At 39.4% G+C, this 26,566-nt stretch overlaps 1 protein-coding gene across 7 annotated transcripts in view; it reads right to left on the bottom strand.

The window, feature by feature from the left end:
• The window catches only part of SLIT3 (slit guidance ligand 3), a 427,176-nt gene that overhangs the window by 101,783 nt on the left and 298,827 nt on the right, over positions 1-26,566 (bottom strand). For all 7 annotated transcript variants that reach the window (XM_085518791.1, XM_085518790.1, XM_085518786.1 and 4 more), the window contains 3 exons: positions 23,806-23,877; positions 12,574-12,717; positions 10,257-10,420 (listed from right to left, as the gene is read on the bottom strand). In XM_085518791.1, coding sequence (XP_085374917.1) covers positions 10,257-10,420; positions 12,574-12,717; positions 23,806-23,877 — 380 coding nt within the window. The remainder of the gene's footprint in view (positions 1-10,256; positions 10,421-12,573; positions 12,718-23,805; positions 23,878-26,566) is intronic.

The raw sequence follows: 26,566 nt of genomic DNA, 5'->3' as shown, positions 1-26,566 counted from the left end.
GTTTGAATAAGAATTGCCCAGGTAGGCACAGTCAGAAGTCATCAATGGCACATGTATGCTCAGCAAGTACTTAGTCACTCATTAGGCCATGAGAAAGCAGGAATCACCTGCCAAAAACTAAATAAAATTTACTGTTTGACCTGAGCCTTGAGGTCACTTTGACAGGTGGCTTCTCTATTAAGATATTCCCATCTGGGATACAAATGTGAAATGGAGCCATCTGCTTGCAGAACTAGTTAGGTACATAAACACCCATTGCTATCTTTATCACCGTATTGCTACAGGGCTCTGAGTGGATATGACAGGATTCAGGAAGCACAATCAACATCCCATGCATGCAGTACTTCTTGCATTTCCTAACATCACCTATGGAAAGCCATGGAAAAGAGATGCAGGATGTGCACAGAGCACGCACTTGACTTTATTTTACTATTCCAGAGCAGCCATTTGGCTATTTTATTACATTTGAAAGCACACATGCAGTGTAGATGAGAACTCTGTGAAGCCCGGCTGAATGTAAAACATGATCAGGAGTTTTCAGTAATTTCCAAAAGGAGGAAGAATTTTTAATATCAGTATCATGAGGAGCCAAGGCAAGAGCAAGGCATGTACTTTATTGAGGGTAATGACATTTATCTGAATGGCTAGTTATACTGATAACATTTTCGTTTCACAATCTATGTGACACCGCTACCAGGTATCAGTGCATTGTCATTCATACAGCATTGTGGAGCAAAACCAAATGCCATTTTATAGAACAGCAGTACTGCGATACAGAAACACTGCATTTCCGAGCATTCACATATTTCAGGGGCCTCTCTAGTACTCACACAGAGAAGTTAAGCAGCACAAAGAGCTTTTTCTCCTGCTGTAAGCAATTGCTTAGCAAACCTGATTTCAGTTTTTAAAAATGAGCACAAGGACTCAAAAGGAGCTGAATGATGAGCTCTGGAAAAAATCAAGCTATTTTTTTTTTTCAGTGGCATGATGACTGACCTGATATTTTCCTTCTATAAAACATGGATCCAACTGTCTGAAATATGGCAAAAATAAGATCACGGACATCACGGGTCTAACAGTTGGCCACAACCCCAGGAATCCTCACAATTACTCCTTTACTTAACCACTCGATCACAATCCTCATATATTTTCAGGGGGGAAAAAAAGCAAGATGTACATTGTTTCACATCATTTCCCACCCACAGCATTAATTTTTATCTGTAACCACAGAGAAAATCTAAAAATCACATATGCCTTCCTTCTGATGGCTTCACAACAGATATGCAACAGCAGCTCTGTGAGATGAAGCAGCATTTCCATACAAGAAAACTTCTGCACAAGGCCCTCAAAGTACTTTACGAAATGTGTGTAATAATCTCTGGGATGAAAGTTAGGAAGAAGTACATTAGAGGTCTCACCTATGCTGGCTGATCCAAAAGTGCTCATTAGAGTATGTTGACTCAGCTTTGTGCCATGAGACCATTGGATAACTGCTTTCATACAGGCCACATTACCCGCGTCATTTCACGATGAAAGGTAATGCTTTTAATGCTTTGCAGAGTCTTCTAAGGTTCTTTTGCAGCATACTTCTTCATAATGAAATGCCAGCACAGTAAGATCGCTCAGATCAGGTCCAAGGTTACGTTAAGCATCAGACATCTCATTACACAATATGGCATCCAAAAGGTCCCTCAAGCAGAAGGACTCGCAGGACAGCTCAGATAGAGAGATGCAGTTTACATTATTCATAAAGTAAGTAGACAAAAAAGAGTTTCCATTTCTGTAGGTATAACCAGAGCCACCCTCAAATCACATTCACCAACAGGATGCCTACCTTTTTTCCTTCTAAGAGCAACTGAACAGATTAATTACTTGGAAACGGTTATTCTGCATGCAAGCCCTTTGGAAAGTCAGACCCAATGTCAGCAGGGTCCTGCAGCATTCCCCAGGTGCCTGGAGTCTGCTTAAGCAACACACATCACTTTTTTCACTCTTTTTCCTGTGAGAAAAGGGGAATCTCTCACCTTTTGATGCTTCTGAAAACAGCAGAAGTATCCCAGCATGCCATGCGGCAGGGAGTATGCAGCCTTCCATGGTGCTTGACAGAACCATGTTCAATTTGTATTGTTCTACCACATGGTTAGATCAAGCACAAAGGAAAACCCCATGGACAGCCAGAGTCAGAGTTAGGCAGCGCCAAAGAGAGAAGAGCGTTGAGAGGAAGCAGCATGGAGAAGCACAAGCTGAAGGTTCACTGAGAGCTGCTCTCCACTTCACCCATGCAAAAAGGTGCTGGATACAAGAGGTCATCCTTTATGCTACAGCTGCAGAACACCCTGGAGCACAATTGGGGTTAGTGTACAAGAACAGAGCCCAGACAAATTCAGAGACAGAACTAGTATGACAGAAACTACTACCAAAGCACTGCAAATAGCTTTCTCCAGGAACAATGTGCATCATCCACCACATATGAAGGTCTGAGTCGTGCTGCTCTTTATTAGCTATTTACACACTCATGGTGCCTTCTCCCAGTTTTCTCCATTTAAAACCCGACCTTAGAAATACCACAAACTTGTATCAATAACAATAGATTCTGAGCTGATGGTAAACCCTCCCTGTGACCACCTTCAGCTGCCAGCAGCCTTTCATGCTGGCGACACTTACACTGACCATCTGTGGTCACCACTGCTTTGCATTGCTTCTTTAAATTTCTTTGTACTTTGTGACATGGCAGACAAGGTAGCACACATAAGCCACTGAAGACATATTAAGGCAAACAGGAGGATTTTGTTATTCTGCCTCTTGGCATAGAAACTATGTTTTCTATATCCCTGATTATTTTAAACAGCTTTGCTGCAACTCATTCCTGCAGCTTTAACATATAAAGTAGGGCATTCCATTTTGGCTTGCCTGCTCCCTCTAAAATAAAACTCCCATTGACTTAAGGTCTGCAGAGCTATGTCAGTGATGAGTGCTTTTGAAAGTCACATCTCAAATGATCTTGCAGGCTTCACGAACAAGAGGAAGTGCCTGTCCTCTGCAACTGCTCAGAACATTTTGCTGGACTTCAATGAAGGTCAACACCGGTGCCTTAAAAACACAAAATGCCACTTTCCTTAGTAAGGGGTTTGTGTTGCCCAAAGCACAAAGTCAGCATCATGCAGATTATTCACTGCCTACAGAGAGAACAATATGAGTACTTGGGCAGAGATGACAGATAATAGAGCAAGAGGCTCTGCTTCCATTTGTACATTTTGCACCAGCACTATTGCAGAGAACAACAACACACAATCACTTGCAAACTCCAGAAATGACATACAATATTAACTCAGCCACCTCTAGTGTGGGTTTGTTTCCTTAACATCACTGAAAGTCGAACTAGCAGCTTTTGCAGGGAACCTAAAGATAAGCCTTCCTTCCCCATAAGCTGCCAAAATAGACACAGCCTTAAATGACGCAAAAATTGGATTGTTGATTTTCTTTTGCTACCCATGCAGAATGGCACAGCGGACATTACTATTATCTTGCTTCTGCAATAGAAATGAGTCATGTGACTAGCATTTCTGCTAGTAATTTTGTATGTCTCTAGCCCATGAGGGTTCAGAGTTTCATATCCTTCTTCCTACACCTGATAATAATGCAGCAAATCCAGCATTCTTGATGTAAATTCATCCATGGTATTGTGTTAAGCAATGGGAAGTAATAGTTTGAATTTTCAAAACCTTCTATATTATATGCAGATTTTCAGCATTAAGTAGAATATCTCTAATGAACTCAGTATGTTCAGTGTCAGTGAATCCTCTTGGTCCTACTGGAAATGAATGTGGTCAGAGCCCTGAGAACACCTTCCCTAGAAACCCCTAGAGTATATTTAGAAGAAGTCTCTATTCTGCTGCTGCACTAATTGAACACTGCTCTCAGTATCTGCCTAATCTCATCAGCAATGGCAATGAGCTACAGGTACCAGCACACAAAGAGCAGTCTGCCAAAGACTTTACAACCCCAAAAGACATGAGAGGTGAAATACTCCACAAGTATATTTTGGCCTCTCAGCACGTTGCAGACTACTGCAAGAAATATGCAGGAACAGAGCTTTTCTTCTTTTCATTCATTCTTTTTTTTTTCTTTTTTTTTTTTTGGCAAGTGGAGTAGAAGTCAGGGAAGCACACTAATCTGTTAGGAGCAGTAAATAATGTTTCAAAAAGAAATTCCCTATTTCTAACTGTCCCGTCATGTTATACTGCTTCAGGACACCGCTGTAGTCTCCAAACAGTCAGAGGAAAATTTACTGCCCGTTTGCAAGCTCAAACATTCTAGCAGTGGTTGCAGCAGACTGGCTCTCTTCATGCCAATGTCTCCCCAATTATTTTCTTTATCATATTCAAGTGACCGCTACATGCACAAAAAAGTGCTAAATTTAGCACCTCTGATGAGTGTCTCTCAACTTAATCTCAACACATGCAATGGCAATGTGATTTTGGCCCCACCTCCCACTAACCAAACCCACCAGAAAGCACCACTTGTAAGAGGGAGAAGGGCATGAGCTGTAACTGCTCAGCTTCTGTCATGGCTAGGGAAGGCATCAGCAGAAGATAATTCAGACCTCAAGTGAGAAAACTCTATTGCTCTGTATTTACACATGGGGAACTTAGAACAGTTGCATTACAGCACGCCCAAGAGATGTGGATGCATCTGCGACTTGCCATTCCTTCTCCTAGCATTGCACTAATAGTCATAGCAGTCGTGTTGGGCTCTCAATGACTTTAGCTTCATAAAAATGTCAAGCAAAACAAAGCTGAAATACACTCAGTCACAGAAAACAGTGAAGACCTCATGCTCATAATTATGAATTAAATACACTGTTGCTATTAAACAGCATTCCAATCAGACATAATTATCCTTATGCACAACATATGCCCAGTTTTGCCACATTCAGACTCTGGAGATGATTTTGCAGGGTCACTGTGCCTTTTCAGAAAGCAAATTAGCTGCAAGACCCTCTTCATCCCCCCCCAAAAAAGCAACCAGAAAATCAAATAACACAGCATATTTTAACTGAATTTAAAAATTCAGTAAAAAAGTAAAATCTGAGTGCTGTTAATTTTCCAGTTGTCCAGATCAGAAGGGATTCATATTCCTCCCACTCATGCCCAAACCAAAGCATTAGCAAGGAAAAGTGTCGGAGCTTGGCCTCAGTTGTTCTGTGTGTCCTGTGCAGGACTGCCAGCATCCACCACTTCAGCTCCATCACGGACAAACCCCTGAGCCATCAGGGTTCAGTGCCCACTCAGGCAGGAGCTGCTGGAGAGCAGCATGCTGGGGGCAGGCCGGATTGCGGTTCCCTGAGCATGTGTCACTGCAGCACTGCGGCAAAGCAGATGAGCAGGTGCATATCAGTGCTTTTCATCAAACAGAAAATGCTAAGGACAGCGATACGCCTACATAGTCAGTAAATGACTATTTGCTTACTAAAAACGGAATGAATTTGCAAAGCTGTCATTAGAATGATTTGCAAATTATGGGAACAATGGAGTGTTTCAACCAGATAAATTATTTATATAAGAGCTGGATGAAATTCACTTGCCTTTCTTGACTTCCAGACACTGGTTGAGAAGCAACAATACATTGCACCACTTTGTTTTGAGAGCTCCAAGAGCTTAAATGTTGACATATCATAACAGCAGAGTACTGGAAAACCCAGGGGGAACAAGGGCAGGAAACATGACCCTGGGCAAAAGCTCTGATGTGCAGCCTGTTTTCTCCTGGTTGGGAAAACACTGTCCACTGCAGTTCTACACTTCCATGGCCAAAACAATGCAGAAAAAAAAGAGAATGACATTTCAGGTGACTGCAAGTATAGGAATTCTGCTCCAATGTAGACAGGTAAACCAGGAGTTACCAATATGTATAAATACAGAATGGAAAAGACACATAAGGAACCAGGGAAAAGCTACAATTCCTAGCAAGAGAGTTTACCAAATACCTTTGAAAATTATGAGTGAACGAACAGCGATATGTATTCTGCTATAATGCTATCTAGCAACAGTGGACAACAAGAGAGATATGACACCAGCCCTAAGCACGAAAGCTCTAGATTTGCATGGACAGCAGAGGCTGACTTTGATTTGGGTTGGGTTAAAAAGAGGCAGCATCCATAAAGGAGAGAACTGTGCTGGCTCGTGGCTTCCTCTTATTTCTCCAAGTTTTTTTGACTTGTCCAACACTATCTGGAACTGAAGCATTTAAAGTCAGATAAATCCGAGTTATGCCTCAATGCAAGAGGGAGCAAGAAGACAGTTTAATTCTTAGTACTTCTAATAGGAACCTTATTTCTAAGATTTCTATTGCTAAGAATGAGAAGATTAAAAACTTTGGTGATGTGATGCTCATACATGCGTATGCTTTGATCCTTATCAGAAATGGTCTATGTTTGTACAGCAGGTGGAACTTGCATCACTTTTAAAATACAATACAATACACTGAAAATACAAATATGTTGCAGGAAAAAAAAAAAAAAAAAGATACACAGCTGAATACTTGAGCAGCCCTCAGCAAAATCTATTTCAGCCAGTGTCACACAGCAATCAAGAATCCTGCCACCTCCTGAAGTGACAATAAGCTACCACAGAGACAACACAATCTGCTCACAGATTCATTTCCCTTCTACCTAAAGCCCGGTGCTGCTTTAGAAAACAAAACTGCTGTGTAGTGAACTTAGCCCAGTTCTACTGGTCTGAAGATGCTGTCATTCTTTTTTCATGTTCTTACTAAAAATGGGAGCCTTCAGTGACTCAAGGCAAGAAAGTCCCATTGGATCTTTAAGTTACAGTGGGCAGGTACAGTCAAAACAAAAATGATCGTAAGAATTTTATTACTGCCATTGAAAAATGACATTACCTCCATTTTCAAAACAGAAGATGGAGTTTATTACCATTCATTTCTCCAGCTCCTCTTGCAAAAGAAAAAAAAAAAACAACCCCTTTTTTTAGTCTCAAATACTATAACTGTGGGGAGACAGTTAAACAAGGGGGAAGTTTATTATTATTTTGGTGCATCACATTCAATTGAAGGCGGAAAAGCTCAAGAAATAGTATCTATTGCAATTTGAGGCTTGAAAAATTTCAGATAGTATATCCAACAGCTTTGCCAGTCTCACAGCCCTGGGCAAAAACATGTCCCTTTTCCTGCTGTTCCTTCATTTCATGCTATAACGCTTCCAATTCTCATTTTAAAAGGAATTATGTACATTACCTACCTGTTGCACAGAACCTGCTTCCTATGGCTACTCATAACCTTTGCAGATGTTGCTTCATCATTACTGGTAAAAGCATGAGTCATGTTGTTCAGAAAGGAAACAGCATCTGGTAGAACTGCTTTGATGATAAATTAAAGAAGAAAGCATGTTCTTGCTAAAACTATCTAAAGAATGGTGGGAAGCTGGAACAACAAATGAAAGAAACAATATGCAGAACTAAGTTTGCTGGATTTTTTTTTTCTTTTTTTTTTCTGTGCTGCATAGTTTTGTGCTCCCAATTACACACAATTAATTAAATACCATTCTGTTTAGCTCATCCACACTGCTGAGACCTTATTTTCTTAGTATGTCTTTACCTTTTCGCACTGATGTAACTCATGGGCATGATGGTCACACTGGCAGACTGCCTCAACTCTCACAGAATTTCTGTGCATCCTCATCACCTCTCTTAGGCCAAAGATGAGTTCAGGTTAACACCCTCCACACTGCATCCTTAACCAACTCACGTATTTACTGGCTTTATCCCTACAAGACCAACTTCTGGCTATTAACATTAATCAAGCACATTAAACTACATGGAAATATTGGACCCTGAAACAAGAACCCTCTAAGCAAAGAGATGAACATTTACAAAAGATTTAAAACAAAAAGTTCCTAAACACCGAGCAAAAGCTGTAAAACCAATGGTAAATCCCACAGCCATTGAGGTCACTGACAAGTTACTGAGTGCTGTCATCTCAGTGGGATCGTGGGGGATCATTCCTGGGTAATAGAAAGCACTGCTCAAAAGCCTGACTGAATGATGAAGATTCATACCTCATGGACTTTTCTGCACAGAGACGTGCTGTGTTAAATCCCGGGTCAAACATATTCCTCAGAATGAAAACATGGAAAATTCCTGCTGTATGCAACATCTGAAACAGCCGTGATTCAAAGGGACAACATGAGCAGAAGAAGTGCCAAGGATGTCTGTTCCCTGGATTGATTTACAAACTAAGATTCTTCTAAAGCATGAGACACTTCCCCCACCCCATGTGAGCAGACAGTGAGTCAGGTTCAGTGTATCTCAATGCCATCTGGAAACTCTACAGGCAAGGATAGCTCCTCTACTGAGCTTTTCAATAGAATTAGCTTTCATCCAGTTGAAATCTTTGTTCTGAAGCTGTACAATCCCTGCCCTCCTCCTTCATAAGTCAGGTTTATGCCTCTTCCATGTGGTTTTAATATACTCATAGAACTGGAGAGCAAGAAAAAAAACAGCCTAATGCCTTAAGGAAAGGACTCCCAAGATAAGAACTCTCACAAAATATTATTCTCAACATCACCAGGTATAGTGTTCTGCATTGTTGCGCTTCTCAGCTATGACCTTTCATAAATGATATCAGATGGTGTTTGCCTCATCCAATAGACTGCACGATTGTTAGAGGCATGCATGCACATACATAACATAAATTTCTCTATTAATAAAGGCAGAAGAAGGTAACCATGGCAAATTGGGTACAGATTTATACTGACTTGTTTCTGCAGATTACTTTCTTTTCTAAATTATATTTATGCATTTTTATTTCAAGTTAGTTTAAAGATAAATATTGCCGACTAATTAACTAATTGCTATGATAGACACAACCCCAAAACCTCAATCTAAGTATGTCATAATTTCAGTCCTAGTTATAAATTTTGCGGCTTGAGTCACAAATGATTGAAGACTTTAACAAGCATGCCCAAGACAATTTGACTGCAAATGAAGTTATCTTTATTTTATTTTCCCCATAAAAGAAGGTTTAGCTCAGCATATTGCTTGCAGAGATACCCAAAGCACAATAGCTTGTTTTGGGCTGCTGCCATTTGGTTTCATGCTGCATCCCCATCTAGAGTCATCAATCTTTTACCACCAGGAACACGATTAATCATGGTTGTTGGTTGTTGGGTTTTTTTGTTTTTCATGGGGAAAAGACAAAAATCACAGTAATTTTTATAGAACACACCACAAGTTACTCCATCAATAACAGTCATTTTTCTTCTCAGTACACACTAATAGATTCCCTCACTGAAACCTGCTTGTCTTTACAGTATACAAGAAATGCAATAGCATAAAATACATATAAACCAACCAGTAGAAAAAGAAATACATGAAAAAAGCAGTCTGCTCAGTTGTGCTGTATAAGGCAGTAAATGTCCTTTTACTGATAGCTGGACCATAAATAAAAACCAGACAGGGTTGAGTAAAAGGTGTTTATGTTACTTTGGAGGTTATTTTCAAGTGGAAACAGTTTTTCATCTGGCTCACAACGAAAAAAAATCTTCGCACAAACTGATAAAAGCCATGATATAAGACTTAATAGAGACAGGAATCTTACCAACTTTGACGAGCTTTACATGAATTAATGAAAGATACTTGAGGATATCAAAAATTTATGACAGTTTATGAATCAACACCGTCCCCTAAATCCCGCTCACCCATAACCCCGGCCACAGGAGCCCGCTGCCCATTGGAGTAAAGCCTCACCCATGCTGCTCTCAGCCTTTCAGAGAGAGCTTAAGCTGAGCTGTGATTAGGGTCATTAAGAGCTCTACCTGAATACAAAATGAGATTCTGCATCAGTTCTACCCCTCTAAAGAATGACCATTGCCATTTTTACCCCTTTAAAATACGACATTCATACAAAACTTTGTTTTCCTCATACGTTTGACAGCTTAGCAATTCTTTTAAAATGAAATAAATGAAATATCACAAGCTTTTCTCTTTTTCCTTTTGTTTTAAGGCAGCTATGAACTCCTTTTTCTTTTTTTTTTTCTTTCATTTTTTTTTTTCTTTTTCTCTTATAAATCCATAAGGTAATTGGCTTTCTGAAGAACTAACTGAATTTTCCAAATTTAATTTTAAAAGATGCTCCATAATATCCATTATAGCAAATGCTGCCCTGCAGATTCGATTAGTGGGCTCTCTGGACCTGCTTATTTCTGAATTGAAAGTGCAGTACAGCCTGGATAAATGAATTACCTGAGCAGCGGAACTTCTTGCTCTTGATCTGGCTGATTCGTTTGTTGGCAAGGCGACGCGGATTGCTGCATCGAGCGCCGCTGGTTTCTATCGGATTATCCTGCAGGTAATCAGCCAGCCACTTCAAATGGCAGTCGCACACAAATGGATTCTGAGCTAAATGTCTGAGAGAAGGATGGGATGTTTAATCAGAAGTGACCTGTGACACTGTACTCCATCACTGCTTTTCGCAAATGCAAACCTGAAGAGTAATTGAATAAGCTCCCAAAAACCTGGGCCTGGAGGAAACCACAGAGCTTCACATGCATGGGAGAAGTTCGTTTATGGAGGAAACAAAAACCAGTATAGCAAAGTCTGCTTTAAAGTACATGTACTGACTGTGTACAATGTCCAGTGCTTTCACCTGAAAGCTTGCTGCGATGAACTGCGAGAGAAATGCACCCATCTGCATGCACCTGAGCTGAAGATCAGTTTGTACTCAGCTTTAAAATAAATCTCATTGGCAAGCTCAGTTTTCTTAGGATCAAAAGGTGAGTAAATAAGTGCCCTGGGGCAGTGGACAGAGCCAGATGTGATCCCCAGGGCTTTTCTCAAGAGTGAAACTGATACTTGCATATATTCACTGTGCCTAATAGTACTACCCTCACATGTATTTCTGCCTGGTTTTCAGAATGGATTGTTTATAGAAAGTAAGACTTGGCTCTGTCCTTCACCAAAATTTGCACATTTCCCACAGGAACATGCAGTATAACACACTTTAACTGGACAGTCACACTTCGTTAATAGAAGTTCTCTGAATTTCCTTGGAGAGAAAAGCATTTCTCTGCTGTTGTTATTGCTCTTTTTACTTAACAAAGTTGAACAGTACACTGGAATGTCGGGTTTTACTCAGAGAACTTTTGATTCTGACGTCAGTTAAATGAACGTGCATCCATCCCTCTAATTTCCAGGGAGCAGGACAAGGTTCTCTGGTAACTGCAACAACTGCACAAGAGAAGTGTTTAAATGTGCATTTGGACAGAGGTATAAAGTTATGTCCTCACATGCACTCTGCTCTGTTGTTGCTGGTGTATTTTTATCACCTGTACAAACACAAGGGTCACACCAAAGTTAATGCCTCCTATTTATTTCCATGGAAACTGCCACAGCTATAAAGAACACAATAACACTATTAGACAGAGCAAATTCTCAGCTACAAAGCACTATTTTACAACTAAGACACCACCATTAGCTATGCATTTTCCCCAGTGATGAACAAGAGGCTGCACTTGTCAAAATCTGCATCAGTCGAGGTGATGTACTGTCACTGTCACCACTGCTGAAATGCACCACTCACCCCTCACTGAGCTACATCCACTGTTTGGTCTCCATAAACATGCAGCAAGAATCAATGAACATCAATGGATGCTTTATACACAGTCCCATGTCAGACACCATTTTCTCTGACACCTGTCACATGGCAACAACATGTAACAAATATTGGCAGGAAGGTTCAGCCTCTACCACCATCTGATGCCAACATCCATTTCTGATATTGCCGGCCAATGTAATAAAACAGGATGCATTACTTTCAGAGCAGCCCTTCTGCTTTTATGTTTGTGTCTATATACACATAAAGAGATTTATACCTATAAAGGAACTAACGTATCTAAACACCCATTCACAGCACTGTATGTGAGGGAGTTGTTTCTTGTTTTTCATTCATATCAGGCTGCCAATCCAGCTCTGACAAAGTACAAATCCCTCTACGAAGTACCCAGTCATTTCTATATATCTGCTCCCAATTTTGCTTCCAAATGCTCTTCTCCTAATGACTCCAATGACTCTCAGAAAATGTTTAGGGGATTTTCTTAATGTATTAAATAATACAGTGCATTATTTCCCTTGAAATGGGATGTCAGCTGAAATACGGCTTCAGAATTCATGAGTAAAACTCAGCCCCAGAGAAGAGAGACACCAACTCAGAAGCTCACTAAAAACTGTTAGGAAGGCTTTTAATGGAATCTGCTGTTCATATATTGTGCAGACTCAAATTTGTGTATTATCTTCCAACAGAATGAATGAATAAATTCAGTATCTTTGCACACTTATGACATTCAGATTAGTAAGGGCAGGCTGTATTGATGGGTGTCTGTGCTAAATTCATGCAACAGTTCTCCTTTGCTTGCTTCTTTTGTTTCTGCCAGAAAAGGAGGGGCTTCTACCTTGGTGTCTCTTCCAAACTGTCTCTGTGTCAGATGCTGAGCCTTTGCAAAGACAGGTGACATCTTTGGGGAAAAGGGGAGAGCTGTCATTTCCAATCTGCTTGCATACTCACAGAGTTTGGATCGATCGGAGAGGTGCAAAGAGCCCCTTGCTGATGGTCTGCAATTTGTTGTCATAAAGAGATAGCAGTTTGAGATTATGCAGACCTTGGAACGTGTTTACCCTCAGACAGTTGATCTTATTGGCATTGAGAAGCCTGAAAAGAGAGGAAAGATTTATAATTCATTAGTCTTAGAATAATCAAAGAAAGATAGACTGAACTTTGGGGTTAAATCTAAAAAATATTAACATGGTCACCAAAACCACTGCTCATTTAAACACCTTCATTTGCCTGTTATGTTACAAAGGTGAAAAAAATAACAAACACTGGCAACATCAGTACTCAAAATTCCAAGCAAATATTTAAAGAAGCCTTCAGCTTAATATACACAGAAATGGCAAACACTTCCCACCTTGCTACTGCATGCTCACACACACAGTCCGCATTGAGACGAACCCCTTTTCAATTTTCTTATAGCTGGCAGCTGTCTTAAATCTAACTGAAATTTCTGAAGGTTGACATCTTGTGATAAGCAGTGCAGAGTTAATTTGATCATGGAAGAACAGAAAATGTGATTCTTCTCAGAGACAAGAGGAGAGAAATGTAGGGTCTGGACTAAAGCTTACAGAAAAGCAACTTATGTCGTGCATAAGGACAGTCAGGAAGTGGGACAGATTAACCAGAGAAGTGCAGTTTCCATCAGTGGAAGTTTTCAATATGAGATCCGAGGAAGCCATGAGCAGCCTACTCTGGGATCAGTGAGCAGACCTGGCTTTGAGCAAAGGTTCCTAAGTTCAACTGGCTCACGACCACCTGAGGTTCCTTCCAAACTGCACTGTGACACAGTTATCTGAAAACAATTCATTCCAGCTATGTCAGATTTCTGTGCGGCTTTGGAAAAGCAGCACAAAGATGTTTTGAGATCCTTTTATTTATTTATTTATGAGACTGCACATTTACACAGCAACCTGTTCATAGAATTCATCAGTTTAGCCAGAAAATTTTGGGACAGTGCTTGTACAAGTTCTCTTATATTATCCAGCCTGAGTCCTGGCAACCAGACAGTACCTACAACCCCAGCAAAAAGCTGGATCTCCTTCTGAGACAAACAATCACCACTGTCTTCTATGTATGTGATATTTCACACCTAGATGGAAAATAGACATGAAAGGACCTGTTCGTACAGAAGCCCAAATCCACATATTTCAACTACTGACAGTTGAGAAAGATGGTGCACAGCAAGGAGTAGATAGCATAAATCCAGCTGTCTTCATCACAGAGTTCTTGCTACCTTGTTGATGAGTCTGAAGGGCTTAATATTGTGACAGTAATACCAAATGAGAAGACAAGGGTATTTATAGGTAGAAAGGAAAATATGTTTTCCATTCCTCAGCAAGCAAATATGTTGTTTTAAACACACCTCTAAGCACATGGAACTTCAGTTCTCAAGACACTGTACACAGCACTCTACTCAACAGGGCAACCCTCTGGGCAAGTAAAATATGCTTTCCTTTGCTCCAAAGTATAACTTCAGGAAGTGTTTCCTCTGCACAGTCATACCTTTCCATTGCTGAAACTTTTGGAACACTCATTACAGCTCAGTGCTCCCACCAACGTTTTGGCAGAGCCATTTTACTTTACTGGCAGTCTATAATAACTGTAATATGCAGAAGATGGACACATTTAGGCAGACTTCTCAAAGACAACAGCAGCGTAATGCTTTGGAATGAGAGGTCAGAGCAGAACTCACCTCTAGCCAACAAAATAGTCAATAATAATTCACCTGAATTTTCTTCTCAATAAGTCTTTGAGAAAGAATTTTGATGTAAGATAAGAGAAGGTCCCATAAAAGGCAACAATAGATAAAGATGTTGTATTTTGCACAAACTAATAGCTACAATCATTTTATCTCTTTATAGTCAGCATTAGTACAATCCCCCTACTGCCTGTATTTCTGTGACTGTTAATTACATGACACCTAATCCAAGCTTCCATTGACTCCAACAGAAATAACAGTGTAATTTTCACATTAGGGATAAAGATACAGTTCCAGCAATGCATTAGATTTCTGAGGTTTTGCTCCAAAAGTAAACATTGTCATCCCTTACTACTTGATTCTTATAGCCATTCATACATCTAAACCAAAGCAAGCTTCATTCCATCTCAGTTCTTATGCATTATGCAATTCTCTTTTAGTCTTGAACATTATCTTTTATATAAAGAACATGTTAATGAGTCATTGCAAGGCAGAAACAGCTACCGAGTTTTGAACAACAGCCCCAGACATACACAATGCTAAAAATCCTCCACTACCTACTCTGTGCCTTTGGGTACTGGTCCCACATTGTTCTTAGGTAATGCACATTAACTTAGACTGGCTGTTCCATGACAGGCATGGTATCTAGTTGTACAAGAAGAAAACTGGAAGCAATGATGTACTTTATGCTATCTTCTTTTATTATTATAGCAGTAGTTTACACTGCAAGCAGTACTTTTAACAAAGCATACAGCAGAAACAACATTAATCTCAGTAACAGCCAACATGGCTGTTTGTAATGCTTAAGAAGTGCATACATAGCAGCATGACTCTGTGTTGGTGCTGTCCACCCTCATGCAGAGCAAGCCTTATCATCACTGATCCCACTTACTAACCCCTCAGTGCAAAGCTGAGCTGCAACTGCAGTCCAAGCCAGGATTCAAGTTCATTCTGTCTTTCAACAAAACATGAATAAACCCAACACTGGGAATTAGAATTTACAGTGTGACAAGTTTTCCTATCATAAATTTTCAGTGCCTAGATTCATGGCAATGTAATCAGTGAAATTCCTGTATAAGCCAAATACCAAAATGAGCAAAACTGATCCTATGCACAGTCACACAGGCAGAGGCACACTCTCTGCTTTAAGCATTAAAGAAAGTAATTTGTAACAGGAAAGTGCTTCTGCAGACTGTTTAGAAGTGGGAATTCAGGTACTACAAAGCTTTTCCAAGGTGACAACACCTATTCCATCTCTCAGCTACACAATATATGTGCAGTGCCTAAGTCTAAAGAGGCAGATGGTGTGCTTAATGGTAATCCAGATGTGGCCACACTGGGTGGATCATAACATGGATTAATGTCCAATTTCTGACCAGAATCAGTGAGAAAGGGAAACAAAAGTGAAAAACTATGAGAAAGCAAAATAAATCACTCCTATTTTTTTTTTCCTCCTCCTTACTGTGAGTCAGAGGACAACTTTTGGCCATAAGCATTCAGGTTTACACCTTCCTTCGAAACACTCAATTATTTTAAAATATCCTCTATGGGCATTATTGTAACTTCTTATTGATTCCTTCTTAAATGCCACAGCCCACAGTGGCATTTGATTATTAATTAAATATATACAAGGCCGATCCTGCAGATAAAATGATAAGATAGAAGGAAAAAACACCCACAGCAAAGGTGAATGAGAAAAACATACATTGTAGCAGGAAGGAATGCTGACCTGCCTAAACACTGAACTACGTTGTAAAACAGGCTATGCGTTAGTTTTCATTGGACCTGCACCAAAATAAGAGGAAATATTAAACGCTGAGTCTGATTTTTGCAATAATTGCATAGTATTTGTGTTGCAGCAATTTACAGTGAAGGTAAATTCCACTAATTTTCCTGTTTGTTTGTTTTCTATTGGCTTGATCAGATGAGGTTTACACAGAGCTTCCAGATGTGGTGCACCATTAAAAAAACCCCAAAATGTTACGAAGTCAAAAGGCAATAAAACTACACGCTACCTGGAGGAATGAGAGATCATTAACTCTCAATTTTCATCCCTCTGGATATTTAATAAATACAAAGAAACTCTCTTGCAAGTCCAGGACCACCACAGAATAGAGAGAGAAGGTGAAAGCCATTGTGGTTACGCCCCATTGAAAGCAGCAAGCAGAGTAGTGCAGTATCACAATTCTATGATCCCATTTCCTGAAAGAGGGAATTTGTCCACATGCTGAAATAATAACATGTTTCAGCTAAGCCCTCTGAATGAATGTGTACTGAATTGGCACGGTAATTGGATCAGATGCTCGTAAGCACCATCTGCATAATTAAGATGGTCCCATAATTGAATTATATGCCCAAGCACAGTTTCAAGTGATTAACATTTAAATAACATTTTGAACTCCAAAACCAAAATGATCGAAGAAATTGTTTTTTAAGTGCAAATGGGGATGTTGATTTGGCTTTTACCCTTAACAACATTTGTATTTTCAGCTCAGCGAAGTCACGTAATCAAACTATTAACAAATAACTACGTAGCTGAGGAACTGCAACAGCAGCCTAGCAACGCTAACACGCTTGAGACTGAAGGTTGGTTTCTGTTGCTATACAATGGACCAGAAATCATGCTAGGTACAGTAACCAGCCCACAGGAAAGTGTGGGACAAATACAGCACTGAACCACAAGAAAACTTCTTCTCTTTCCTTTCCATCAGCTTTGTGTTTTAGCAATGATGACAACGTGATGCAAATGAATCCCATGAACTGTCTGGCACATCCCACAGGCCAGACTTCACTGGGGAACAGAGAACTCACCAGAAAAAGACAAATTTAAAATGCACGGGAGAAGAGAGCTGAAGTTATTTGCACAAGTAAGAGCAGAATACAAATTCAATACATGTGCCTTTTATAGAATATCAGTAGTCAAAAGCTTCACCTACATACAAAGCACTATATGGTAGCAAAGAAAGGGCTTTCGACAGAAAGCATTCCTTAGACCTGCTACAGTATTTTGTTACAATACAATGGACCTGTCAAAATATTTCTTCAGCGTGATTTTTTCAGTGTTTTGTTATGAAACCTGTAGGGAATGGAAAGCCATCCATTACAGAACAACAGCAGAAGCACCAGTGCACAAGTGGGGGCTTAAGAGATGGAATTAGATAATCCTTAAGGTCCCCTCTGACCCAAGCCATTCAACAATCCTAACTATGGAGTCATATAAAGGGCCACGCAGCCAACCCAGCAGTCACTGACAAGCTGTGCTTAATGACAGAGCTGCGTGTCCCCACTTAGTTATTGGCAAAATAATCCTATTAGGTTCCAGGAGCGTTTCCGAATGGCCTGGAGTGTAGATCAGCAATCTGAATGCCTCTCTGCATAATGATATTTTGACATCTACTAAAATTTACATTTTCTAATGTGATGACTGACCACCGAACAGTCTGTCAGCACTTCAGTTGATAATACCCAGTGTGAACTCATCATCACGCTTGCTTGAACTAGCTTCAAGTGTTTCTTCATGTCCAGGAAACTGGATGATGGTGATGACAAATTTATTCAAAGTAAATTAAAATGGAAAAGTCACGAGCTGATAACGAGTCAAAAAGGAAGTCAGACAGTCCCACTTTGGAGAGATTTTAAAGACCTTATTTCATTCCTCATCCAAAAGACTGCAGCTCCATTTGAACAACATCCATAAAACAATCCTGCGGTACTTGTGTTACTACCTGGAGAATTACAGCATGTGGTATCACAGCATCTGGACTCTGCCTTTTCGAATTCAATGTTGTCCAATTTATGCCTGCAGATATCCACATGATAATTCAGATGCACAGGGGAATAAACACATTTTCTCAGCTTCCTGCACTACCAGGGAGTTAGTTTCTTGTGCAATAATAACTAGGAGAGCTTCTGTCAGGTGAAGCCAGCTTGGAGCACTGGCGTCAGAAGAGCCAATAAATTGCACACTGACGTACAAACTAGCGGTTGTTTGGGGAAGCTGCATGCAGACAGATTACAGAAGTGACACAGGAAAGGCAGATGATGCTGCTGCAGTCTTTCATTAGTGTCTGACTGTAATTGTATTTCTGTGTCTAGCAGATGCTCCTCCCTCGTTTCAACAGCAGTTACTGAGTTTAGCAATATTATCACAATGGCAGCCTAAATGCAGAAATCTAAAGAAAAAAAAGCTTGAGGCAAAAGGCTTGAAAACAATTCTAAAGCTATTAAACAGGTCTGTGCAGGGAGCATTTTCTCCTGGAGTAGAAGGATGAGGGTTACACAATATCTCTATTGTTACCTAGTTCTGAGTAGTCAAGTAAAAGTCCCTGTGTACATCATTTTGCTAAGAATTTAGAATCACAAAATCCAGAAACTTCCTAGGTAGTGAAAGACCTTGGGAGGTCATCCGGTCTGAACCTCACTGAAAGCAGAATCAGTGTAGAGGCCTTTAGCAGACAACTGCTTTACATGAGAAATAATTCTTGTCATGGCTCATAGGATAATTCATAATGGCAGGAAGCTCAAGAGGTTTTCTGTCCTGTTAGACTGCCCAAAGCAGGGTGAGATGTGAGGTCAGGCCTGTTTGCTCACAGTTCTATTCAGCGTTGTCTTTCAAACCTTCCGGGATAGAGGCTGCACAGCTTCTATGGGCAGCCTGCTCCACTGCTTGGCTCGCCATTGTGAAAATGCTTCCCCCTATCTCTACCTAGTCAGTAGTTCTCATTTCATTCCTGTTCTCTCCACTCCATGAGAAAAATAAAGAGCTCTTCAGAATAAGAAGATTCTAAACATCCCTTGTTAAACAGCACAGAAGATTGCTACGAGGAGAAAGGAACTTGGAAATGGAAAACTGTCAGATCTTTATTCTGGCATTCATGTGGTGTTTGCATCACTGCTTAATGATACTTTTGTATATATTAGTGTAATGTACACAATACAAAATATTGGAATTGATCTACATTCTTTAAAGTACTTTAAAAAAATATTTTGTATGGATTTGTGATTAACTGGATTTTCCTTGAGCTTTTAACAAGCTCCAAAAGCATGCAATAAATATTTGGTAGTCTGTAGATCCTATTTTAAGCTCCTAAGTACTGGGATTCACTTTACAATTACACTTCAATACAAGTACTTCAGACTTGGCAAATTTACCATGGAGCTAATTTCCAAGCAACTTCACTGGAAAAACTAAGACAGTACCAGATATTGCACCACTTATCCAAGGAGAAGCAGCATAAAAGTACATTAAGAAGGAGAATAACCCAAAGAAAATCTGAGCGGTTGAGGTTTGGGAAGACAGATAGTGGCAGATTCTAACAGCGCACACACATCTTTCCTCTTCATACAAAACTGCTTTGAATAAAGGTCAGTCAGACTTGTCAAGATGAGATCCAGTCCCAGTTTTAATCCGAGTTAAATGATTGGATCTGGAAGAGTAATTTTTCATTATTTTTGAAGTTATTTTACCAGTTAACACGTCAAACCCTCGGCATCACCACAAACCTCTGCTTTCAATGTGCATATGCACCAGGAGAATATCTACTTGAAGCAACACTAAAACAGAATCAGAGAGAGGGAATCCCTCCTGCTTGCAAAGCTTGTCCAGCAACCTGGGGTATCTCAAGCATGAGTTGTATGATCAGAACACCTGAGCACCTGGTATGACCAGTGACAATGCAAATTGAATTTCCTCAATGAAAAAGGATTCACTGAAAACTGATACTGGCCAGACATTTGAAAAATGAGATTTCATCCACTTATTTTATTTTGCCATATAATCTCTTTAAACAAGAGAGATTTTATAACTTTTGGTTCCAGGAAGCAGAGCACTCTGTTGCATGAAATGTATAACTAATAAAAAGACCTCCAGAATGTTTGTTTTAATATGGTTGCAGAGAGGAAAGCGTATTACTTAGGTATGAAAAATAGTGGTTAATAAACTTGGTGCCCATTATCCACGGCTCACTGCCTTGAGCCACTTGACTCTGTTTCACTGCTGTCTGGCTCTGCACGTTCACTCATTCGGGAGCAAGCAGAGCAACTGTCAGGTTTATCTGTCACAGGGCTGCTGAAAAAGAAAGAGCTGCACAGCATTTTGTTCTGCCCCCTGCGCAGTGACTGGCAGACAGCTTGGCAAGCACAAGGGTTCATGAAAGAGCCTGTCCACATTCCGGGAAAGCTGAAAGACAGGTGAGAAGGACATTCAAATGTATTCCAGTTTCTAGACAGACTAAGATTAGTTTAAGGCCTCCTGGACAGGCATTCAAATTGCCAACAGCGAGCAGTTACTTGAAAACTTCCACCTTAAGCTGAAATCCTTTCCATCCTTCTGGCATTCAAGTGCCAGTTACACAAACAAAGGTAACCGAGCATGTGCTGTTCCACAGCTTGGACTGATTACTATCTCAGTGAAATGGAAGTTGCAGTTTACTATTAAAAATCAAATAAAAAAACTTATATTGCAGCTGTGTCCACTTCTGGAAAAAAGGCCTCTCGAATCTGAATTGACCTAAAATTCTCAGAAGGTACTTGATCCAGATTGCTGAAAAGAATGTATGAAAAGTATGAGGGTCACACTGCGGCAGCTTCCTAGAACCCTCCCTCCTGGAAACTGCAGACAGGACAAGGAAAATGACATGGCCCAAGAAAAGCTTCTGTTCCACAACACAGACATATAGTTGGACTTGGACAATAACCTCTGCTGCTGTGTTGGTTAAAGTTGCATATTCAGGAAAATATAAGAATTGTGAAATCAGTAATTTAACAAATCCAATTGTGTGATTACTTATAACTGTGCCTCGTTACTTTCCTTCTAAATGTGTTATGAACTTTGTTTTGTGTGACAGAACTAACAGAATTCTCACGTTATCAAGCTCATCTAGAACTCGTTCAAATTCCTATTTCCCACACACCAAAGACAAATGGGACAGTTTAGGATGCTGTCATGCTGAGCTGAGTATTACTTTACCCAGCTGTAATGTTTCTGACATCAGTGGCACTGCCTGAAAGTGTAGGGTATTCACACAAAACAATCCTGCCTCAACAAAGGTGGAATAATTTGGGCCTACAGAGTGACGTCGTACTTCAACAGAAGAACAGCAACATTTCTGAGAAACACTGACAAGACTTATCCAAAACAGGGAATTACAATATTATCTGCTCTGCAATTCCATGTCATTTGTTTCCTTCTAATTAAAATCCCAACACTTTTGCACAGGACCTACCACCACTGCCATATACTGAGCATGGACTTCCTTACCACAAGATCAATGTATTTAAAAAAAATGTTCCAGTTCATGCTGAGGAAATTATACTGGCTACCAGCCTTCTTACCAGTAACGTCCCCAAACTAATAGGAAGAAATCCAATCTGAGACCGCTGAACACTAAATTAGATATAACCATGGAGCACTTTTCCAACTGTTCAGCAGCATGTCTAAAACCAGCAAATGCTGTTTAAGTGTCCATTAAAATACTACAAGCAATGCCAAAATAGTTCCTTCAAGGTCGTGATCAGAAAAGTGTGCATGAGCACTTGATGTTCTTCTTGCCAACCACTCCTTCACACACAAATACTCTCAGAACTCCCTTAGAGCCTCAAGAGCCATAGTACTCCAAGAATCCCATGAAGAATACAACTTCTCAAGGCTTACCTACTAACAGTTAAATGATTAAAGCATTGCCCCCTGTCATCTAGCATATAGGTTTTGCCCCTCTAACAAAAAGGTGTAACCTCCATTAACGCACATTACTGTATCTTAGCACAGATACAGAACTCCCTTAAGCACAGCACTACATGCACACAGTGACCGCAGTATAAAAAATGAAAGGTGTCTAATGCTTTATTCAAAACTGAGCTATGAGATGGGTAATCTTTCTACTGCAAGAAATTTCATCTATACAGTGTCCAGGGTTAGAAAGAGCAGTTGTGTATCGCTTGTAATTACTTGTAATTACACACTTTCAGATTGTGGGAAACCAGAAAAGTTTTATCAAACTTAGTTTTTTTTAATAGTTTCTTTTGCAGGCTCAAAACAATAAATGAACATTTTAGCTTTCCTTCTGCCTTCAGTATCCCCACTGCACCAAACACAATGAAAGTTTAACAGCAACAAACACGCCAGAAATAGCAACACACACCAATTCACATCTGAACACTTCCACGCTTACTGTTCCCATGCCTGTTAATATATCTCCCTCCCAGATATTCAGTCTTCCTTCTAGTGCAGAGGCTGATCATGAAGGCACTGCAGTGCCAGCAAACTTGTGAGATGTGGGTCAGGAAAGAAGAAAGGAAATGCCAGAAAAGGTGTGTGCAAAGGGCAAAGAAGACAGACAGTTTGCCACCACTGCAGCTCCAGGGTTTGTCATAACCAAACCACATGCGCTTTTGCTTGTCTTTCTCTAGAATAAGGTGGTTCATGTCTGCAAATAAAATCTTATGGCTAAGTAACACATCAGAACAGTCCTCTGCTTAACAAATATTCAAATAATTTCACTTTTTAGCTCTTTGGCTTTGCTCATGAATTTATAAACTAAATCTATGTTTATTTTTATATAGCATATAACAGTATCAAAGATCACAGTGAGAACTTAGCATATATAAATGCTATGGTTTTATTTTATACTTTATGTCATTTAATATTTGAGGGTGGTGAGGGTACAAGTGGTATAAGCCAAAATCACTTAGTTTTATATATCATGTTATCTGAGTGCATCATCCATGATGATATTAGCAATGTTAGGACGTTAAAATCACTTCACTTCTGCTCCCTCTACTGTCTGGCTGCAATAGTAGCTGACTTCCCTCTCTGAAAGAGTTATGGGTTCCAGTGCGATTATGGAGATGAGTGCGTGCAATTCGGAATTTCACATTTGGCTTAGGAAATTCTTTATGCCACACTAATAAATACTGACGAGTACACATTATACCCCTGATTATGACAACGTATTAAATCACACACAGCATAAAATACTTGAATATACAATTGAGTCTGAAATGATTTCTCTTACAACTAAGCCACACTTGGTGCAATAAGAATAAAATATTGAGCATGGCTGGTAACAATAAGGTCTTTCATGCACAATTTTGCTTGCATGTGCAGGTACCTGCAACACAGTAGCCCTGAAGGATCCAGACATTCAACCACAAATGCTAAAAGCATAAAAACAATCAGATGGCACCTCCGCCCTCACATCAGCCACCGACCAAATTTCCTTTCTTGGACTTTGCTGAGGCTTTCATTTCCTCCCCACATTTAAATCCTGCGTGTCTGTTATAATCTGTGACTTGCACTGCGCTATAAAACTGTTGGCATCTTACCTTTCATTTTTCAATCCTTGCCTCCCTTTTGCCTGACACAGAAACAACAGACTAACACGTCCTAGTGACTTTTCAGTGGAGAAGGTAATTATATTAATGTCAGAAGCTGAAAAATCAGTAAATGTAGTTAGTCTGTAAAATAAAGAAGAGGAAAAGATTGTACTTACAGCAGCTGCAGAGACACAAGATCATCAAAAAGGCCCTGGGGAATCTCTGTGATCTTGTTTCCATAGAGCACTCTGAAAGATACGGGAAGGCAAAATAAATCTTAAATAACACACCAGTTTAGTGTCCTCCCACATCTCTGCATTATCATCTTTATTGATCTTGTGTACCATGCCCAGGATCTGTGGGCATTTCATTTAACTACTGATCTCATTTTCTTTTCAGAGAGCACATGGTATCAAATGAGTCGTTATGATTCAGGCTTCGTCTGGTGTTGGAAAGCATTTCTAATGTAGAAACTGGACATTGTCCAAAAAGTGTATCTAAAATATTTTTCATTCTGTCATCCTTTTTAGTAGTATTTTAACCATTGAAAAGCACATTGCAGGGATCAAAAACCTAGAATTCTGTTCAGTGACAGTGAATTTAAAAGCCAAGTAGCAGAAGCGGGTTGCAGATAAAATTTCACATAACTGACCCTCTTCAGATATAATAATTGGCAAGAAATGTGACACAGACATCACTGGATAAAATGTTATGGCTTCACCAGCTGCTATTACAATTCAACTAGCTAATGTATACAAAAATAATGAATAAAGAAAAAGCTTGGACTGGGAATAGTCAGATATTTTGGAAACACTGAAGTAATTTAGGTATAGTTTAGGTATAAAAAAAACAACAACAACAACAAAAAAAAACCAACAATGAGGATTAAATAGCACAAGTAAAAGGCACTGTATAAGCTTTCATTATTTTCAACCATAAATATATGCTGTCTCATATTTATGATTCATTTCAATATTACAAATATTTCCTTTTTTATTGAAAAACTAAAGACATATAATCAGAATTCGAACCAAAATAAAAACAACAGACAAAACCACCACTGCAATTCAATGCACTACATGGGGATCAAAACAAAATCATAAAACAGGACTTCAAACTTCTTTAAAGCACTTTCTCAAGCAATTTCTGTAAGTTGATAAAATTTGCCCAGACAAGAATGTGAGTTATGAGTTCATATGAGCCACGGGAAGAGGTCCAGGCTCCCTCTGAATGTTACCCCTCACTTGACCATTTTAGTAGCCATCAAATTGATGAAAACAAGATTTATGTTATTTGTGGGCTCTCCATTGGACACAGTAAATGGTTATAAACCAGTTCATGCCAAAACTGTGCTGCTCATGTCACTGAAACGGTTCATTCCCAAACTTTTTAATGTGCAACAACATGCAAGCAATGAATCAAACGGCCATGTGAGGCTCGGATGCTGGCTCAAATCCTGGATTACTCTGTCTTTCAACATTTAAAATATTATGGTGTGTTGAACACAATGAAAAACAAACACTTAGCATGACAGGCCATTTACAATAGTCTCCTGCCTCACAAGAGTATGGCCACTTCAATTTACTCTTCATCAGTCACTGGAAGAATATCAACTCTGTGGGAGAGTTCCTAGATCAGCTCATTTCTGAGCCTAAATAAAATGAATATAAATAATACAACTTAGATATGACACTCTAAACTTGAAACTTCATTTTTCATGACTTTTGTAGTTTAGAAGGAACTGAACTTCAATTCAAGGAATTAATGATCACAGCACTGCATCTTCTCTAAACAAATTATGGAATCATTCAGGTTTGAGAGGACCTCTAAGACCATCTAGTCCATTAATTCCTGTTCATCTACTGCAGAATCAAGAGTTAAGGCTGTTAATGTGCCGATGCAGTGATTTTTAGTTTTTTGAGCAATGAATGCTCACTATTTTTTTTCTATTTTTTTTTTCACAGATTTCATTTGCTAATCATTTTGTTAAAGTCAAAATCTGAAGTTAATGTCTACAGAATCTAATGAGCAGATTTTTTTATTTTTTTATTTTTTTAGCAAGTGCCTCATCTATATACAAGGTTTACATGATAAGGTTTCTGAGATGAGATTATCATCTTATCTTTGTGAAGCAGCGAAATAACCAACACTAGTCAGCAACGCACAATACTATAGAATATAGGAAAAAGTTCAGAAGCCAAGCCTTACAAATACATGAGAACAAAAGGAAAAAAAAAAACCAAAAAAAAAAAAACCAAAAAAAAAACCACAACCACTCCAGACTAAGGGTAATTTTGGCTGTAGAAGCAGTAAAATCTCATGTAAAATAAAGCCCAGGAGTATTTGCAGTTAGTATAGCTGTTAGCTGTGGTACTACTAAATATAAATACCAAACAACGACTCTTGATAGAGTAGTTTTTCATTTACTTCTTTAAAAGTTGGGTAGTCATAATGCTGAATTTGAAACCTTTTTATATCTTTATTACTTTGAACAAAGTAAAACTCATTAAAATTGTCTCTAAAACAAAACGAAGTTTCAATTTTAGAAGGCAGGAAAAGAAAATAAGAATTTTCAAACCTAATTGGGCTTATGTGCTTGTGGCAGATTAGCATTCAAACAAATTAACAGCTAAACAAAAGTCAGTATGAGAGCTCAGGCACTTGTCTCAAATCCACATTCATGTTCAGCAATACACAGAGCCAAATTAGCTAATGCCACTGTCTGCCTGCCGTGCCAGAGCTGAAGTCAAACAGTCCTACAGAGAGAAGAGATGCGGAGGGGAATGGAGATGCACAATAAGACCTTGCATTTCAGTTCTTGAGTTACCTATTTCCATTCACTCCAATAGAAGGCACAGAAACTTTCACTCTCCTCAGAGCTCTCGTTGTTTTTTTCCATGACAGGAAGACATACAGGTATGAATTACTGTCAGGTTC

Source organism: Coturnix japonica, chromosome 18, assembly GCF_054131305.1.
Source record: "Coturnix japonica strain WE chromosome 18, WE-NBRP24, whole genome shotgun sequence".
In the NCBI taxonomy this organism is placed as follows: domain Eukaryota; kingdom Metazoa; phylum Chordata; class Aves; order Galliformes; family Phasianidae; genus Coturnix; species Coturnix japonica.
This window is presented reverse-complemented; position numbering and strand designations above follow the sequence as displayed.